Source organism: Pipistrellus kuhlii, unplaced genomic scaffold (assembly GCF_014108245.1).
Source record: "Pipistrellus kuhlii isolate mPipKuh1 unplaced genomic scaffold, mPipKuh1.p scaffold_m20_p_9, whole genome shotgun sequence".
In the NCBI taxonomy this organism is placed as follows: domain Eukaryota; kingdom Metazoa; phylum Chordata; class Mammalia; order Chiroptera; family Vespertilionidae; genus Pipistrellus; species Pipistrellus kuhlii.
In genome coordinates this window covers 23,683,928-23,704,397 of record NW_023425595.1, presented here as the reverse complement: position 1 = coordinate 23,704,397, position 20,470 = coordinate 23,683,928, and the positions used below count along the sequence as shown (strand labels likewise).

Sequence of the window (20,470 nt, the reverse complement as noted above, 5' to 3'; positions counted from 1 at the left end):
GAGGGCAAGAGAGATACATAGGAGCTAGACCAGGTCTGTCTTAAAATCTATGGAAGAGCCCTAGCTGGTTTGGCTCAGTGGATAGAGTGTTGGCCTGCAGACCGTTGAAGGGTCCCAGGTTCAATTCCAGTCCAGGGCACATGCCTGGGTTGTGGGCTCAATCCTCAGTAAGGGACAAACAGGAGGCAGCCGATCAATGGTTCTCTCTCATCATTGATGTTTCTATATCTCTCTCCCTCTGCCATCCTTTCTGAAATCAATAAAAATATACTTTAAAAAATTATGGAAGAGAATTTACATATTTGTCAACTATACTGAAGAGTTGTAAGAAGAATAGTGACTAATACAAGCTATGCCTTTATACAATATAATAAAAGCTATGCCTTTATGCTCTGAGAGTTGTGTGGATTAGAGATTACAGAGGCATCCTTCAAATCTGGGAGATTAGTTAGGAGACTATTGGAATTGTATGGGCAAGAGATGATGGAGACAACCAGGGTCGTTGGTGGCTATTATCTGAATATTTGTGTGTCCCCCCCCCCCCCCCCAATTTATATGCTGAAATTCTAATACCAAGTGTGATAGTATTAGAAGATGGGGCCTTTGGGAGGTGATCAGGTCACGAGGGTGAGCCTTCATGCATGAAATTGATGCCTGTGTAAAAGGAACCTCAAAGAGCTTCCTTCCCTCCTTCTGCTATGTGAGGATACAAGGAGAAGTCTGTAATCTAGAAGAGGTCTCTCCTCCAACTATATTGGCACCTTGATCTTGAGCTTCCAGTCTCCAGAAGTATGAGAAATAATTTCTATTGCTTATAGGCTATCTAGTCTTCGATACTTTGTTATAGCAGCTCAAATAATTTAAGGCACTAGTGGAGATGGAAATGGATGGGTTTGGGATGTGTTTGTGTGTGGGGGGTGGGGTGGGGTGGGGGGAGGATAGAGTTAATAGGATTTACTGATGGATTAGATATAGATGAAGGAAAGTGAGGAATTAAGGATGATATCTAAATTTTGAGGCATTGAGCTACACAGAGTTATCGGTACTGCCATTTACTATTATCAGTAAAAGTGGGGAAGGAGCCCTAACCGGTTTGCCCCAGTGGATAGAGCATCGGCCTGCGAACTCAAGGGTCCCAGGTTCAATTCCAGTCAAGGGCATGTACCTTGGTTGCGGGCACATCCCCAGTGGGAGGTGTGCAGGAGGCAGCTGATGGAAAGTGGGGAAGGAAGATGTATGAGTTGAATAATAAAAAATAAAATAAATAAACACCTTCAAAATTCCTTCTTGGACATGAAGTTAGAAAGGATTATTAGACATCTAATAACTAGATATCTAATATTAGACATCTAATAAAGCTGAATGTGACTTAGTCACTACCCATCCAAACCCCTTCCTGTAAGCCTTTCTCTAGAAGTTAGAAAGTCAAAAACACGTCTCCTCAGGTCCCCTTGCTGGAGTTGCACACAGAATCATGGATCTGACAATCAGAGGCATTCATGAACACTCAGCAGGCAAATGTGAGCATTTTAAGGTGTTGGCTGTATGAAAGGAGACTGGATGTTCTGGGGCATCTTGGTGTAGTCACTGCTTTAGGGAAGCAGCAGTGGACTTCTGCAGGGGCTGACCAGAAGCCCCTGAAGAAGGGATGAACAGATTACTCCGACACAGCCTCACTGTGGGGGAGAGGGCTAAGGTGCTTACCTGGCTCAAGGGTCCAAGCAGCCTCAATTGCCTGCCCCGTTGGTCTTTTATTGGAATTTTTATCTTTAGATACAATCAGTAGGGGGAGTCATCCTGGAAGGACATGTGTTTACATTGTCCTCTAAGCCAGCGTTTTTCAACCGCTGTTCCGTGGCACACTAGTGTGCCGCGAGATGTTGCCTGGTGTGCCGTAGGTGCAGACAACACAAGAATTTTATAATTTTTCACTATTTTGTTTACTTAATATTTCATAATAAAGTAATTATAAAATACTTTCTTTGTGTTTATTTGATTCCTATTCAAGAGAATTACTTTATATATAGTCAATATAGGCACAGAGTTAAATTTTTTAACATTTTCTAATGGTGGTGTGCCTCGTGATTTTTTTCATGAAACAAGTGTGCCTTTGCCCAAAAAAGGTTGAAAAACACTGCTCTAGGCAATGGCATCCAGAGATTAAGCATAAGGATTCCAGTAAGCACCTGGGGGTATACACATGCATGGACTTGTTTGGAAAGGTCAGGGAATAATTAGGGGCACCACTTTCGACACCCCCCTAAGCCTCTCCTACGTTGGAATTCTGATAAACAGGGCAGGCACACACTTCCCGTTTCTCGGAGTGTCCTCCTTACAACCTTCCCAACCAAGTCTCCCGCGCTCTCCAACAGACTTCCTGTTAGATCATTTCCATGGTTTAGTTGGTTTCTCCTGACTTTGTTATTCCTGGCTGTGTGGCATCCGAACCAGATTCCCTATTTCTTAAAGAAATCCTGTTCATTATTTGATAGCCTGTAACAAATAATGCCCTGTTTAATTTAGCTTGGAGGAATCTGTTATATGCAACTAAGCACCCTGATGAATATACTGTCAAATGTTAACAATTAGCTTTATTGCTAAGAATCACTCTGCCATTGCCCATACCCTCCATCCTTTCAGGAATATGAAATTTAATTTTAACTCATCAAGGTAAGAGAGCTGGAAACATCCATACCAAAAATAAATAAATAAATCAACTAATCTGATATAATTATCTTCGACAGCAAGCAGAAGAAATTCTCCAGAAATTTCCTTGCCAAGAACATGTCGAAGATGCTAGACTTGAGAAAGCAGGGTCTGCTCAACAAGAAATAACAAATCGATTTATGGAAACTAGTAAATCAGGCTTGGGAATCCTTCCCCCACCCCACACAGATCTTTAGCCAGCATTAATGAGTCTTTGGCAGCTTGTCCTTTATACTTGCCTTTGAATGGAGGGCTTCTGTGTGGGTTTGATTTATTGCTGCAAGAGACTAGAGGGAACTGATTTTTCTGAATTTGCCTACTGATGAAAGGGGCACTTAAGATAACTGGCTCTAGGATTCAGGGGCCACTCAAGGGCTTTCTAGAAAAGACCTCAAGAATGAGATGGATGAGGGGAGCCAATGAGGTGACATCAGCATATTGCAGGCTGTTTGATAATCTTTCACAACACATCGCAGGTGGGAAACTTATTTCTTCCTAATTCTAGGGATGGTCACTAAGCAGTGGCAGATTCTTTCTCATAATAATATGGGCTTTAGCAGGATCTTTTAGTGCCACACTAGGGTTTAACCATTCCCAGCAGCACCTAGAGCTTCCTATTGCAAGCACCTATGACTCTCTGCCTGAGAATTTTCTCTGGTCACAGAAAGTGTGGCCATGCAGAACTGGCTGGACTTGCTGAGGAGTTAGCTCTGCTGGGAGCACCCCTTCAACTGGTGATGGTGAATAAATAACGTATTCATTGGGTAAAACAATTCTGAGTCTTTCTTTCTTCAGTGCCCCAGTTGTCTGCAGCAGTAGCCTTCTTATCATCATCCTATATAATGGTTCCCTTCCCTTCCCTGCCTCACTTCCCTGGTCCCTTTACTGCCAAATAAATAGTCTATATCCAAATTCTTGTCTTAACTAATAATAAAATAATGGTTAACATTTATGTACCACTTTCTAGTTGCCATACACTGTTCTAAGCACTTCGTATTGAATCATTGCAGCAGCCCTATGAAATAAGTGATATCATTGTCTCTATTTCATAAAGGAGGATACCGAGCCTCAGGAAGTTCAAGCGATTTGTCTGTGGCCACACACTAAACATGTGGGAGCCAGAATTTGAACAACAGGCAGTCTGGCTCCAGCATCTCTATGGATTTAACTATTTATACTTCACGCAGACTGTGCTGTCTAATGCAATGGGCACTAGCTAAATGTGGCTATGTACATTTACACTCATTAAAATGAAATTAAGTTTAAAATTCAGCTTTTTGGTTGCACTAATTATGTTTGACTTACCTTAGAGGCGCATGTAGAGAGTGGCTATTCTATTAGATAGCAAAGATCTGGAACATTTCCATTGTTGTCAGAAGTTCTATTGAACGGCTATACAAGACCCTCTTTTAGACCCATGACCTATCTCAAACTTCCTTAACCCCATAGAAGCACTCTTACCCACAAGCACCCTCTGTATAAGACACAGTTGAGGGCGGAAAAAAAAAATAGGAAAATTAGGGTTCTTTAGCATTTCTCATGAGAGATACTCAGATCTTCCCATAAACCTCCTTACTTCTGATTTTCTTCAGCCAGTTCTATTGATCACACTTCTACTGTTTTCTCGATGACACTGAATTAGCAGGTAAAAATTCAGGTACACTGGGCCTCAGGCTACTGGCAGATATATTAACAGTGGTCAGAGGAAACCATCAAAAACCAAAATAGTGCAACCAGTGTGTCTCAGTGGTTGAATGTCAACTTATAAACCAAAAGATCACGTTTGATTCCTGGTCAAGGCGCATGCCTGAGTTGAGGACTTGATTCCTAGTAGGGGGTGTGCAGGAGGCAACTGATCAATGATTCACTCTCACCATTGATGTTTCTGTCTCTTTGTCCCTCTCCTTCCTCTCTGAAATGAAACAAAACAAACGAACAATCCAAAGCATGACCCTGAGATCCTGACTATGAAAATCTTATAGACAACTGAACATAAATAACTAATATTCTGATATGAATATAGAATAAGTAAAAACAATGGACTAAGAACTCAAAGCACCATATTTGTGGGTCAGCAAATGTGGAGGTAAATGGCCCCGCTACCTCGGGCCCTTACTCAGGGCGCAGCAGTGTGACTGATGTTCTTTAGATGATGGCTGTGAGTCATCCAGAAAAGGTTGAGAGGAGAAGGTCATGCATTTTTAAAAGGGTTTACATCCAAAATGGCTTTAAAAAAGGTGGGTTTTCCACATAAAGTGGGTTTCAGTTACCTGAAAATTTACCTTAGCAAAAACTTACTTTTTGGGGGGAGGGTTGAGTGCAGGAGATTTTACTCTAATTAGCTTTACAAGAAAGTTTACTTCCATTGCAGTGTGGAACAATGCTCTCAGACAGGGAGGAGAGTCAATTTGGGTCTTAGGAGTCTGAGCCAAAAGAGAATTTTAATCATTTCAGAGGAACCCAACCTGAGTAATTCCTTGACGTCATTCACTAAGTCTGTCCATCTCTCAGAGTGACCAGCTTGGGTCTGGGCCACCATGCTTTGCTCATTCTCTGGCAGGCACAGACAACTCTAAAAATATTCTCTAGAAGGGACTTCTGAGGGTTAGGTGTTGGCATCTCTACTTCTCTGGGGTTTGGAGAAAGAAGCCTTCAGAAAGGTGGCCTGTGAAAGGGAGTGGGACTTAGAATTAGCTGAGGTCAAATGCCCAATAGATCGAATCTAATTTGAGGGCTGCAAAGAGGGTTGGTATTTCCTACCTTTCAGCCTGCCTTCTTAACTGGTTTAGTAGAAGAGAAAGCAGTGCAAAAACATACATTTCTAGTAGTAACTCTAGTAGGGCAGGGAAAGCCATTAAGAAGCAAGGACTCTAGTCAAGCTCAGGGTGCTGAGCAATTGGTTGCCTCTGTTGGTGAAGTTATAGAACAGCCTGAGAACTGGAGTGAGTGATTACAAGTCTTTAAAAGGAGTAGTCAAACCCAAGATTTCCTTCTAAGCTGTATACAGTTATGTGACAGTCCCTCATGGCTCCCAGAAAAGACTAGAGGATTACCAGAATGAATGGTAAAATTGTCAGCCTCATTTCTTACTCACTGGCTTATGCTCCACCTCACCCCCACCTTACTGACCCACATTGGGCAAATGAGAAGCCCATAGAAAAGGTTTGTAGTTACTCATAATTTGGGGTCCCCCTAAAAAAATGGTGAGGTTGTTTCTCATCTAATCATTCCCCCTATATTCAGGCTCATTGATGGACAACTCTTCCACCGCCATTTTCCAATTAGCATTTTATTACCATCCTCTTAAACATTAACCTGTAGCCAAGGAAAACTAGAAATGTGAGGATAGCCTCTAATATAAGAACAAAACAAAGAACCTATTTTTAATAGCTCCAAAAAGCTAGAAGATGGTGTACCCATTAAATAAAAACAGGAGTCCATAAAAAGTAACACAGAATTAAAAAAAAAATCTCTTAGTGCCTAAACCGGTTTGGGTCCCAGGTTGGATTCTGGTCAGGGGCATGTACATTAGTTGTGGGCACATCCCCGGTAGGGGACATACAGGAGGCAGCTGGTTGAAGTTTCTCTCTCAGATGTTTCTAGCTCTCTATCCCTCTCCCTTCCTCTCTGTAAAAAAATCAATAAAATATATTTTTAAAAAACCTCTTAGAAATTAAAAATATGAAAAAAATCATTGTTAAATTGAAAAAAACCCACAAAAACCCCACCACTTCCCAGAAAGTTAAGAGAGAAAGAGAGAGAAGTTACTAAAGAAATTTCCTTAGAGTTTAGGACATGAATGAGATTGCAAATGTTCTGTCAGAACAATAAATAAAAAATAGTCTACACCAAGGCACCTCATCATGGTATTTTAGAACACCAGTGAGAAGATTCTGAAAGAGAAGGAGGGAGAGAAATAGAAAAACAGACAGAGATCCTATGCCAGGTAAACAACAAAGGGAAATTGATTTTTTACAGTCACACTTGATATAGAATACTTTTAAAATTTGGAGTGAAAATGATGTTCAACCATGAATTTAATTTCCAGAAATCTATCTGTCATGGAATGGTGAATGTACTCCACTGAAGTGAGAGAGTAAAGCAAGAATGAGGAACAAATAAAATCTAGGAAAAGGAATAAACAAACCACTGATAGGCAGAAAGAAAATGAAGCAAATGAAAAGGGAAGGAATTACTAACACAAGATAAAACAAAATGTACAAGAAAATGTAATCAAAATATACTTTATGGCTCAACTGGGGATATTATTTATATGATCTTAATAATGTAAACCCTGAACAAATGAAACTACATCAAACTAAAAGGGTTTTGCACAGCAAAGGAAATCATCAACAAATGAAGAGACTATCTAGTGAATGGGAGAACATTGGCTGATACATCTCATAAGGGGTTAATATCCAAAATTTATAAAGAACTTATAAAACAACACCCTAAACAATCCAATTTAAAATGGGCAAAGGACCTTAATAGACATATGAAAAGAGATTCAATGTCACTAATCATCAGAGAAATGCAAATTAAAACCACAATGAAATTATCGCCTGACACCCTGGAATGGTTATCATCAATAAATCAACAAACAACAGTGCTGGTGAGGATGTGGGGATGTGGGGACGTGGAGAAAGGGGAACCCTCCTGCACTGTTGGTGGGAATGCAGATTGGTGCAGTCACTGTGGAAAGCATAATGGAGATATCTCAAAAAACTAAAAATGAAGCTGCCTTATGTTCCAGTAATTCTACTTCTGGGAATTTATCTGAAGAAATCCAAAACATTAATTCAAAAGACTATATGCATTCCTATGTTCATTGCAGCATTATTTACAATAGCCCAGATTTGGAAGCAGCCCAAGTGTCCATCAGTAGATGAATGGACAAAATAGCTATGGTACATTTTACACAATGGAATACAACTCAGCTGTAATAAAGAAGAAAAATTTACATTTTCCCCCCTCCTTAAACAAAAACATATTTTTGCTGTGTTTTATTTACCATATAAATTATATTTAAAAATATACTAAGTGAAATAAGCTAAGTCAGAGAAAGACAAATACCATATGATTTCACTCATGTGTGGAATCTAAAGGACAACCTGAACAAGCCAAATAGAGACAGTCTCATAGAGAGCAGACTGACTGCTCTGAGGGGTGGAGGGATTGATCAAAAAAGAAATAAAAGAGAGAAAGAACTCATAGACACTCATAACATTGTAGTATTTGAGGGTGAGTTAGAGGAGATAGAGGTGGAGAAGGGTATGGGGAGGATAAAGGTGGTGGCAAAAATAATAATATAAACTCTTAATATCTATTTGACAAACAAATAGATGATGTGACTATATTGAGATTATTCAAAAGAGAAAAATATTCCTGGGAAACTATTCTCCTTAAATTCTTATGCTATTTTGATTGGGGATGCCTTGTAGCTTCTGAACAGTTCCAGGGAAATCAAAATGTAATTTACTCTTTTAGAAAGTAAATTATTTTATTGACTTTTTCTTCTATCAGTCATTAATATCATACAAAGATGGGTTGAGGAAAACTCCCCCTTGTTTTGCTTTTCAAGTTGCTAGAGAAAAGAAAAGAATCTCTGGGTACACTTCCTCTCATATTAAATTCCAGAAAGTTTTCACCAGGACATAAATTCCTTTTATTAAATAGATTAAAAAAAATCTTTGGATCAATTATTTGCCCTTCCATCTAATGAATCTAAATTGAGTCTGCAGCCCAAATCAACTTGGCTGCAAATTTACTGCTGACTCTTACTGTAATGAACTCATGGAACCGTTCATTCATTCATCCCCTTTTCCTGCACATTTGCTGTGCATCTATTATGCATGTTAGTAGGTAGAAGATTAGGTCAAATAATTCTGGGTGCATCTGCACCCAAGAAGATATTCAAAGCCTAGAACCAGATATATTTGTGTTCAGATGGGTGTCTGGGTTGGAGTGCACTCTTACTTATCAAAGGGCAGGGTTCCTCCTCTCTGTGGCCTTTATAGAAATCTCAGCCTACTTCTCCCCAAACAGGATTTCTTCTGGATTTGTGGGCCACCCAGCACTCCTCTTTGGAGAGCAAGGCACAACCAGGGATTGTGCCCCCAGGGCTGTCAGTCCAAACATATTAAAAAGGTCCTAGTGACATGGAGTCTCTGGAAAGGATGCCACCTTTCCAGCGCTCAGCCCCAAGGGTTCAGAGTTCCTCCCAAACTCACATTTTTGGGGCCTCTGGGGAGGCCAAACCCCAACTCTACTCCTCCTGCACTCCCGGCCAGCTGCTCCTGAACTCAGCGTCCCTGATAACTTCTTGGAGGTGAGGAAGCTTGGGGCTCCAGGGTCTAGAGGGCCTTCCAGACCTTGCCCCCCACTTTCCCTTTCCCTGACCCTCCAGGCTGCTCAGCTATTTCTCAACGCCCCCAGAGCTCTGTGGGGTGGGGTGCATGCTCTGCCAGATGCAGAGCTGAGGGGGGGGGGGGGGGGGGTCCTGGAAGAGGGGTGTAGAGGGCAGAGGCTTTTAGACAGACAAGGCCTCCCAGCTGTGCCTGGTCCTTCACAGCCCCTTTCCCGGGTTGGAAATGGGTAAAGGGGCACAGGAATCTCCCCTTATATTCGCAGGAGTTGTGAGGAAGGACCTCCTGGTAAAAGCCGCTTCGAGGTCCCTGATTACATCCCAAAGCAAGTTCAGTACTTTGGGCGCAGAGAGAACTCCCCACTGTGCAAAGGAAGCCCTTGGGCAGTAGTGCTTTCTGGAGTGGTTCCCGAGGTCCTGGGAGTGACCCGCCCCGGCGCGCTGTGTCAGCCACAGCCCCAGGCGCGTTCTAGGCATCCCGTGTTCCTGGAGGCTGGAGCGACTCTGGCCTGTGCAGCCTCTGAGCCTCTGACCTGTGCAGCCTCTGAGCACTCCGCCTGCCACAGACATCGGGAAGCGGGGGCCCAGACTGACATCTCCTGAACTCTCTGCTGACCCGCCCAAACCAGAAGGTCCCAGGAGCTTCTGGCCACTCCCTCCCTGTTCCGCGCCTTCAGCCAAGGCCTCCCGAGCTCAGGAGGGATCGGTGGGGCGCATTGGGGTGCAGCTACTACGAAGGGGCAGCCTAAGGCCCCGAGGGTAGGTGGCGCTCCCCCATTTACTCCGCATGGCTTTTACCTCTAGCCTAATCCATGGCCAGAGCTGGAGTCTTCGCCCCCCGCCCCGGAGAACCAGGCTTTCCTTAGGGAAAAGGGAGAGGCCCAGGCCCTGCGCGTGGATGTGAATGGGTGTGTGTGTCTGTGTGCGAGCTTGGGGGACACTGGGCACCGCTGTGCACATGAAAGAGCCCGTTTCCCCGAGCAGAGATGGAGGGGATGCCTTCGGGGTTCCTGCGAAATTGGTCTGATGGGTGGGCGCGAGCGTTCATTTGCAAACAGCTCACGAGGGCGCTGGCTTATCTGGGAGGCGCTGTGTGTGTGTGTGTGTGTGTGTGTGTGTGTGTGTGTGTGTGTCCGTCCGTGTGTGAATGCGACTGCGACAGGCAGAGCGTTTGGCTGGCGTCCAGGGACGTGAGTGCGGTCCACGAGCCGGGCAGAGAAGCGCGAGTGCGCGCGCCCGCCCGCCTGCAGCCCAGTCTGAACGTCCGAAGGGCACCTTTGGGCTTACCCTCTCCTTGGGGCCCCCTTAGCAACCCAGCGCTTCAGGGAGCGAGTGTATGGGGTGGGACAGGTAGTTTGCCCAGCAGTTGGGCAAACAAATAGAGGGGCGGGGCGGTTGTGAAAACCAACAGCTGCGCTGCAGTGGAGAGTCCCGGGTTAGGGGGATGCTAAGCTCCCTCTCTGAGGATTAGGGGCTAGACACTGAGCAGGCTGCGCCAGTTTAGCCCCTTCCTCAGTCCCCTCCTCTTCCCCACTTCTACCCATTCTCAGAGGAGTGAGGTGAAGGAGGCTTGGCTGCCAGACTGGAAATAGAACTTCTTTGTGGAGACAAGGGCGAGCGGGGTTGGGGTGGGGTACCCTAGTGTGTTGGGGGAGGGAAGGAAGGAAACTGGATGGCACAGGAGCACTCCAGGTGGCCCAAAGAGATCACTCTTTCAAGGCCCCTCTACTCCAGGACCCCCTCCCTCCTTCGCCTAGGGCTGTTTCAGCTGAGCTCCATTTAGAACCCAGGACCGCTGCTCAGTCCCAGGGAGTTCAGGTGGAGGGCTGGGGGCCGGACTGGAGCGGCAGGAGACAGGTGCAAGGCTAGAGTTCAGAGAGTGAGAAAAGCTCCGGCTTCTTACTTTTGGTGACGCCACACTCCCCGATTTGTCTCCACTTTCTGGACGTCGAAGGCTCTCCAACCTCTCCCAGCCCTCCAGCTCTCCAAGCAATGACCTCATTGCAAGACAGTCTGAGCTGGTGGCTCCCTCCCTAGTGGACCGGTGCGGGGAGCGGGAGCAATGACGCAATCGGAGCTGGGTCGGTCCTGGCCACTTTGGATTGGCCACGCAGGCTCGTGGGGAACCCCTCCCACTATCCCTGGAATAAGAGCCAAGAGCTCCGCTGGGAAGACACCCACAGCAGGCGTTGTGTCCATCCAGGGGGACCGGCTGCTGGCACTCTCCTGCAACTCTATTCGCCAGGTGAGGAACTTCCCACTCCACCCTAATCCCCTGCTTCTGGCTGAGTTCGTCCAGTTTGCTGGACCTGCCTGCCTGCCTTTCCTTTGCCTCTCACCACCATCTCGTCCCATCTACAGCAAGGTGCTCCTAGCTCTCTGTCCTCCTCGGGAGAGGGCGGGCGGTTGGGATGGGCAGTGCATTCTCCTCTAATAACCACCAGTGGAATCCCCAGCATCCTCAGGGCTTCCCCTGGGCGCTGGGAGCCCCACAAGCCCAGATGGGTGGGTCTGCCAGCCAGCCCTGCAGTGGTGCATGCAGGATCCTGCAGGAGTTGGGTCTGGGAGTCCCCTTCCGGGACTGTGTCCTCAGGGACCACATTTGGCTCCCAGGACGGGGAGCCCTGAGCCTTCCTCTGAGGCGCCTCCAGCCTGCCAGTGTTCCTAGGGCGTTGGCAGGGACCCGAGGCAGTGCAATTGGTGAGCCAGAACATTGGGCTCAACTCGGGGTGCTGGCACCCAGGATCTACTGCCAAACTGCCCTCCAGCACACCCCTGAGACACCAGTAACTGGCATGTTAAAATTTTCCCCCAAACCCAAACCCTCAGCACTCTCTTCCAACTGACCCTTCCCATTTTCCTCTCCCCGAATTAGTGGGAAGTTCAGTGGAGAGGAAGGGGCTCCTGGATTTCTCAGCCCTGAGAGGATAGGAGATGCAGTCTGCAGCAGGGTGGGTCCACACCTAGTTCCTGCCTCGGGCAGAAGGTGTGGGTTCCTGTGCATGGCCACCTTTGTGGCTTCTCTCTGGCTTCCCTCAGGACAGAGCCAGAATGCTCCCCGTCCTCACCCAGGACACTTGTTTCTGCTCTTCCAAGTACATGCACAGGAGTCCATCCAACAAACGAACACAACCAAGGCATGAGGTCACAAGGCAGTTGTGGCGGAGGCAGGACTGGAACCCAGGTCTGCAGGCTCTAGGCCAGGCTTGGTCTTGGTGCAGCCGTAATGTTCTTCTCCTTTTGCAGAGAGGCATCATGGGCTTCGGGAAGTCCTCCCCCTTCTTGGCTCTCAGCATCTTGGTCCTGTGCCAGGCTGGCGGCCTCCAGGCAACACCGCTCAGGTGAGAGGGCCTGAAGCTACTAGCCTCTGCCCCTGGATCAGGCAGTTCTGTGCCTCTGAAGTCGCAACAGTGAGGCTCCCAGTGAATCAGCACCCTCAGGTGGACACTGGCCTCAAGCCTTGTGGGCTAGGCGTGGGGAGAGAAGGTCACGTTTTCAGGGCATGCCCCATGAGCAGGAAGCCTGGCTGCTTATCCTGGAGAGAGGCCAGACAGGGACTCAGAGCCTGTACTGGGTTTGCTTCCCCTCCCCAGGTGGGCCTTGGAGAGCCTCCCAGACCCAGAACTTGCTGCTCTCAATGAGAAGGATGGGCGCCTCCTACTGGCTTCACTGGTGAAGGCCTATGCACAGAGGAACACCAATGAGCTGGACCAGCCTGAGGAGCAGGGCCTGGAGGGAGAGGACTCCAGGTAAGGCACCCTACTCACCTTGGCATATCCAGGAAAACAAAACAAAACAAAAAAAAATCTGACCAGAAGTCCAGCAGGATGGCTTTGTTTGCCAGGCTCTGGAGCCCGGCCATTCTCATGCTCCACGGAAGACAAAGGTTCAGGGCAGCTGGAGCGATTGTGGTTAGATACATTGAAAAGATCCATTCCTGAAAGCTGTTAGGGAAGGAAACGAGGTGGCGTGGAATCACTTCCTCTGGGAATTGGTCTTGCTTTACTGAGAAGACTTCCCAGCATTGGGTGAAGTAAGACTGATCAGTTCGAAGCCAGCAGATCTCAGGATGTTTTAGAAATGAAACCAGTGTGTTGTCACCTCACACCTGCAAGGAGCCTTTACTGCACATTTGCAAGGTGAAGCCAAGAGCCTTGCAGAGGGTGGGGTCAACTAGAGCAGTGTCTGAGTTAGGTCTGGGCCTTTACATGTATAGGATCTGTGAAGATGTATATGTTTGTCATGAGGCTGGGGATAACAGCCCCACCTCTCTGTTGCACCCTGAGCTTGGAGCACTGCTGAGGCAGAGGCATGGGTTGCACTTGCACTTGCTCTGAGAACCTCTCTGCAGAGCATGAAGGCCTGAGCAGGAAACAGGACCCCTTCCCCACTTCAGCCCTTCCCCACACTGCGCTGACTCAGCAAATGCTTGATTTCTCTTAATGGGAGATGTGTGAGCTGCCCTTTTGCCTGGTCCTCCTGCTCCTGCTCAAAGTACCCCCTCCCTGCATGACTGCCCCTCACTGAAGGCCAACCTGGTGCATGGTATTGTCTGGCTTGTCTTCCTTACAGTCTGGACAGCTCCATCACTAAGCTGTGCCGCATTCTGAGTATTTGTGTTCTGGGCACATACTTGAAGTGTCTGAACAATTTTCATGTGTTCTCCGGCATTGGCTTTGGGGCTGAAACACTTGGCAAGAAAAGGGATATAGCCAGTGGTTTGGAGAAGAACTGCTATCCCAGTTTTGGGGTGCCCAAGGATTCCAAGTGAAATGGAATTTCTTCTGATTTTCTTTCTTGCTCTCATTGATGAACGTAGTGCATGCAGATTTCACTCTGATTGCTTTTCAAGCTGGTATTGGTAGCTTTGCTCATGACAGAAAATGTTGGGGACCTCAGGATGGAATAAAAGAGAGTGGGACTCAGACCAGGTGAGAGATAAGAGAGACTGAGGGAAGCTTCTTGAGATCCTAGAGGATATCACCGCAGAGTCCTCTAGTTTCTGTTTTATCCCTCAGCATAAAATTTGATGAATAATCCCATTTTCTAAAAGAATGTACACTGTGATGGTCATTACTCTAGTCTAGGGGTGTCGAACTCAATCAGAGAAGGGGCCAAAATCTAAAATCCAGCCTAAATCGCGGGCCGAATGGTTTACTGAACAGTCATAAACTGTCATTGTGATGGAAACGCAGCGGAGTGCAGTGATGACAGTGCGGTGCGGGCCACATTGCAAGGCCTGGCGGGACGGATTTGGCTCGCGGGCCTTGTGTTTGACACATGTGCTCTAGTCCATATTTAAGACTTGAAGGTGCCCAGAGCCTATGGTTAAAAATAACTTTAGTCTGAGGATAGCTGGGTATAGGGCTTGGTGAGGGGTCACTGGGAACCAACTCAGCATCAAGAAGAGATGTGCTGCCCTAGCTGATTTGGCTCAGTGGTTATAATGTCTGCCTGCAGACTAAAGGGTCCTGGGTTCAATTCTAGTTAAGGGCACATATTTTGGTAGCAGGCTGGATCCTAGACCCCTCAGGGCTCATGTTGGAGGCAACCAATTGATGTCTCTCTTCACATTAATGTTTCTCTCTTTCTGTCTTCCTCCCTTCCACTCTCTCTCTCTCTCTCTCTCTCTCTCTCTCTCTCTCTCTCTCTCTCTCTCTCAAAAAAAAAAAAAATCAATGGGTGAGGATTAACAAAACAACAACAAAAATATTAGTTGCAGTGTGGGATCTAAAAAAAAAAAAAAAAAGAAGAAGAAGAAGAGGTGTGCTGAAGAGCAGGTAAGCACTTTTTGTAAGGCCTGTTCTCTGAGCTTCTTCCAGGTAAAACTTAAGGGAATTTTTATTTTCCCATGGAAAGTGGTTTCATTGGTGCTCATGGCTGAGGTATGCTTTTTGTATGTCCTGAGGTGGGCTTAAGTCTTTGTCAAAAACTTCTTTTCGTGCCCAAAGAGATTATATGTAAGGCTCAATAAGTGGAGGGTTTCAGTATGTGTCTCAGGTTAGGAACTGGGTTTTATCATGAAGGGCTCCTAGAAAAGGCTGCCAGGCCATTTCCTCTAGCAAATTTAGTAATTGCATATAGAAGAAACCCTTATTCTCCGCCCTCCTCCCCCCTCCCGCCCACACACTTTTTATTTTATTTTTGTAAGATATACATAAAAATTTTGCCATTTTAGTTTTGTTGTTGTTGCCTTTTTTTTTTTTTAAATCTTTATTATTGTGAGTATTACAGATGCCCTACCTCACGAGGTTTCTGTCCTGCCCCAAGCCTTCACCACCCTATTGTCTGAGTCCATAGTTAATGTATATCTTTGGTTAATCTCTTCCCAGCTCCTCTCCCACTTCCCTCTGATATTTGCTACGTTTCCATGCTTCTTTATTTATCAGTGTAATTTGTTCATTAGATTTCTTGTTCATTTACTTTGATTTTTAGATTCAATTGTTGATAGATATGTACTTATTGACATTTTATTGTTCATATTTTTATTTCTACTTTTCCTCTTCCACCCCTCCCCCATCCTCCTCCTCCTTTTCTTCATTCTCCTTCTTTTCATTTTCAGCCTCATTCTTATTTCTCTTCTTAAAGAATATCCTCCCACTATTGGTTTGGTATGCTCCTTTAGCTTTTTCTTGTCTGTGAAGCTCTTCATCTGAACTTCAATTCTAAATGATAGCTTTGCTGGCTAGAGTAACCTTGTTTATAGGTTCTTGCTATTCATCACTTTGAATATTTCTTGCCACTCCCTTCTGGTTTACAAAGTTTCTGTTGAGAAATCAGTTCACAGTTATATGGGTGTTCCCTTGTAGGTAATTAACTGCTTTTCTCTTGCTGATTTTAAGATTCTCTCTTTATCTTTAATCTTTGGTATTTTAATTATGATGTGTCTTGGTGTGGGCCTCTTTGGGTTCCTCTTGTTTGGGGCTCTCTGTGCTTAAAGGGGAAGTTTTCTGTCATATTTCTTCAAATAGGTTTTCAATATCTTGCTCTCTTCCTTCTCTTTCCGGTACTACCATAATGCAAATGTTAGTATGTTTGAATTTGTCAAAGAGGCTCCTTACACTATCTTTATATTTTTGGATTATTTTTCTTTTTGCTTTTCTCACTGGGTGTTTTTTGCTTCCTCATATCCCAAATCATTGATTTGATTCTTGGGATCCTCTACTGTTGAATCCCTATATATTACTCTTTATTTCAGTCAGTGTATACTTAATTTCTGACTGATCCTTTTCCTGTATTTGAAATTACTACTAAGATCATTGAAAGTCTCATTAAGTCCCTTGAAGTAGCTCTCTTTAAGATCTGTGAGTAACCTTATAACTATTGTTTTGAACTCTGTATCCAGTAGTTTGCTTGCTTCTATTTCTTTCATTTGTGATATGTTTCTTTGTCTCAAAATTTTGGCTGCTTCCCTGTGTTTGTTTCTATGTGTAAGGTAGAGCTGATTTGTCTCCTGGAATTGGTAGAGTTGCCTCATATAGTAGGTGTCCTTTAGGGCCCAGTGGCTCAGCCTCCCCAGACACCTGAGCTGGACCTTCTAGATACGCCTCTGTGTGGGCTGTGTGCACAGTCTTGTTGAGCCTTGATTGCTATTGGCATTACTGGCAGTACCTTCAGGCCAATTGGTTGTGAGGACCAGCTGCTGTGCAGGACACACTCCTATGGAGCAGGACTTGCTTCAGTGGGGCTTTGGTGCTCACTGAGTCTGCCCCTTGAGTGTGTCCCCTATGGATATGTAGAGTTGTAATCTAGTATGGTCTGAAGTTGTCCACTGGGTGCACTGGCTGTAGGGCCTCCAGAGAGGTGCAAAGTCAGCCGCTGGCTGGGGCCACCTGGCAGGAACTACAGAGAAATCTGCAGGTGGTTGCTATTTGTATTTGGCTTGGAACTGCCTAGGCAAGGACCTGCTGTGAAGCAAGGCAGGCTGATGCTAGTGCTGGGTCTTAGGCCTTTTATTGATACATTTGGGGCATGCTGATGCTAGCTGCTGCTAGTTTGAGAGATTTTAGGAAGGTCTAAAGCCTGAGCTAGGAGAGGCAATTTGTATGGAAAAATAGGTGCAAAAGCTTGGGTGGGGCTGCAAATTGGATGGAACAGAGTCTTAGGGAATCACCAGGACAGAGTAAACAGTGTGAGCTATGGTCATATAAATTAAGTTATGGCTATCAGTCAGCCCTGCAACATGGGAGGTCTTAGCATAGGAACAATGATCTCTGCAAGCACCCCTTCTGGGAAAAAAACCACCCCTGAGTCCTTGCTCCAATGCCAGACAATCAAGTTCTTTCCTGTATGTTCCTGGATCCTCCAAAACTGCCACACAGTATTGGAGCCCAGAGGGAGTATGGACAAGTAATGTGTCAGACCTTTAAGAGGAACTGCCTGTGTCTCTAGTAGCCTCCATGTCACTAGCTACAATCCCTGCTTGTTTTTACAGCCCCAAATTATGGGGACTTCTCTTCCTTGCTCTGGAAACCTTGGCTGGGGTTCTGGTGTGGGGCTGGAACTCCTCGCTTTTCATGAAGGCCTCCACAGTGGAGATATCCCTCCTGATTAAAAAACCCACACACACCACATGTGGATGTTGGGCCAATCCATTCCACACTTCCGCTCCTCCTATCAGTCTTAATGTACTTTATTCTTTACTTCTATTGTTGTAGGACTTCCATTCAGCCAGATTGCAGGGAGTTCTGAATGATGGTTCTTTATTTTAGCTATAATTTTGTTGTGGTTATGGGAGGTGGCAAGTACCAGAGTTTACCTATGCTGCCATCTTGGTTCTTCCAAAAACATTTATTATTTTTTTAAACATATATTTTATTGATTACAGAGAGGAAGGGAGAGATAGAGAGAGAGATAGAAACATCAATGATGAGAGAGTTGACTCCTGGATGCCCCCTACTGGGAATCAAGCTGCAACCCCAGGCACATGCCCTTGACCAGAACCAAACCTAGGATCCTTCAGTATGTAGGCTGATGCTTTATCCACTGTGCCAAACCAGCTAGGCCAGAAACATTCATTCTTAAGTGGTATGTTGAAGGGCTACAATTCTCTTTGAAAAGGTTCCATTGGGTAGGCTCCAGACTCAACTCTCACTAGCAGGCTGTCTCTTCTTTCTCCATCTTGCAAATCAGTGTCACTCCCAAGAAGAGAAGCTGCAACACTTCCACTTGTGTGATCCATCGGCTGGAAGACATTCTGAGCAAACATGGGGGGATGCTTAAGGAAGACTTTGTGCCCACTAATGTGGGCCCTGATTCCTATGGCCGTCGCCGTAGGGGACTTCAGGCCTGAGCTGCTAAAGGACTCCAGGAAGAAGGTAACTGCTTTTGTTCTGTTGGATGATAGGGGAAGGTAACTGGAATTTTTAACATTCACATTTTGAAACCCACTGGACCTGGTTCCTCAGATCCTTCTCTCCTGAGGTAGTGGATTCCTTTTACAACTCAGCTTGAAGTCAGAGCACTAGGGCAGGCGCTACAGAGATGCAATTTGGTCTTTCTGAGAAGAGAAATGAATAAAAAAATGCTTGCTGAATTCATAAAGGGAGAGCCCTGCAAATCTTAGCCAGGCTGCTCCTCATTAACGAACATAGGTTCAGAAAGCCTTCAACTCTTCAATGTTCACAGGTTTAGTCCAGAGGGCTATCATCTTAACACTACTGCTAATGTTCATAGTGATGGTTGAGGTGTGTTTTTTTTTCTCTATCATTTACTTTAAAAGCCTGCTTATATCTCATATCTATAATTTATAAATGCTGTTTAGTTAAAGAAGCACTTCTATAAATTAATGTTCTTTTCAGTAATAATTGTGTTTATTTCCTTCTTGTTCTTCTTCCTCTTCTTTTAACTTTTTTTTTTTTTTTTTAAATCTCAGGTTACAATGAATCTGAACTCACCACTTCTATTAATTTCTGTTGACAACAACTTGGTGAGAAGACCCCAGGGATAATATACATGTTTGCATCCAAATAGATTTAAAAAAAAGCACCTTTGCACTAAAAATAATAAAAAATAAAAAAAAATAAATTAAATGAAAAATATACTACAAATTCCATATTTGTTGTGCATCATTTTTATATTTGATTCTATGTGCAATAAACGTGATGACGTCTCTCATCAGCTTACCTGGTAGCAAACTGGTTCTTTGAGAGCTATCCTGTTGTTCATGGCGGCTTTGCCAAACCAAAGGAGACATGAAATCACTGCCTTTTGTGATCTCTGGGGTGATGCTATGCTTTGTTTTAATGGTGATGCTATGCTTTGTTGTCTAAGAGCTTGATTGTATAATTTATTTAAGAAAATGTCAATATTGTGTCATTTGTGAACTTCATCAAGATTAAAAGCATATTTTGGATACATGTGTTTCAAAACCCTGGTTGTTTATTTCAACTTGTTTTTTAATGTAATAATAATGATAGTTAACATTTTTTGAATGCTTACTCTAGACCAGTAGTCAGCAAATCATGGCTTGCGAGCCACATGCAGCTCTTTGGCCACTTGAGTTTTTAGCAAAGACCAGTTTAGGAGTACCCTAATTAAGTTAATAACAATGTACTTACCTATATAGTTTAAGTTTAAAAAATTTGGCTCTCAAAAGAAATTTCAATTGTTGTACTGTTGATATTTGGCTCTGTTGACTAGTGAGTTTGCCGACCACTGCTCTACACCATACAATGTTCTGAGATAGTGAATTCATTTAATCTTCGTGATAACTAATATGGGGTAGATACCATTTATATTTCCACTTCTCATCTGAGGAAACAGGCACTGAGAAGTGAAGTTCAAGGTCACACAGACTCAGGTGTTAGTTTTCAGAGCTTGCCATAGAAACCACTGTGCTGTATGCTTCCTAACAAAGGCTTCTTATGTTTTTCAGACCTGTGCGCCATTCTTTGACCTAGCCACCTCACTTGATAGACCATCAGATTTTGAAGACAAATGGGAAAATTTACATATATAAACAACCTAATTCACACACACAAATAACCTAAACAACCTTATCTAATTAAATGGACCCCTTCTACCCATTACTTTGTACTACAGGGTGAATGTTTATAAACTGCCCCCCCCCCAACCCCTTATCAAAATGTGTATTTTGAAACCTAACACCAAAATGATGTTATTAGGAGGTGGGGCCTTTGGGTGGCGAGTAGGTCATAAGGGCAGTACCCTTACCCATGCAATTAATGTCGTTAAAATAGAAGCCAGAGAGAATTCCCTTGCTCCTTCCACTGCAGTGTGAGGTTACAGTGAGAAGACTGCTATGCATGAGGAACTGGGCCCCCCACCAGACACTGAACCTGCTAGTGCCTTGATATTGGACTTCCCAGCCTCCAGAACTGTGAGAAAAATATATTGTTGTCTATAAGCTATCCAGTCTGTGGTGTTTTGTTATAGCAG

At 44.7% G+C, this 20,470-nt stretch overlaps 1 protein-coding gene across 1 annotated transcript; it reads left to right on the top strand.

Annotated features, from left to right (window-relative positions):
* Positions 1-11,023: 11,023 nt before the first annotated feature.
* Positions 11,024-19,426, top strand: CALCB (calcitonin related polypeptide beta). The gene is made up of 5 exons (XM_036426995.2): positions 11,024-11,315; positions 12,317-12,411; positions 12,664-12,819; positions 18,203-18,387; positions 18,945-19,426. The coding sequence occupies exons 1-4, from the start codon at positions 11,133-11,135 to the stop codon at positions 18,360-18,362; spliced, it is 594 nt and encodes a 197-aa protein (XP_036282888.1). The 5' UTR covers positions 11,024-11,132; the 3' UTR covers positions 18,363-18,387; positions 18,945-19,426.
* Positions 19,427-20,470: the final 1,044 nt, after the last annotated feature.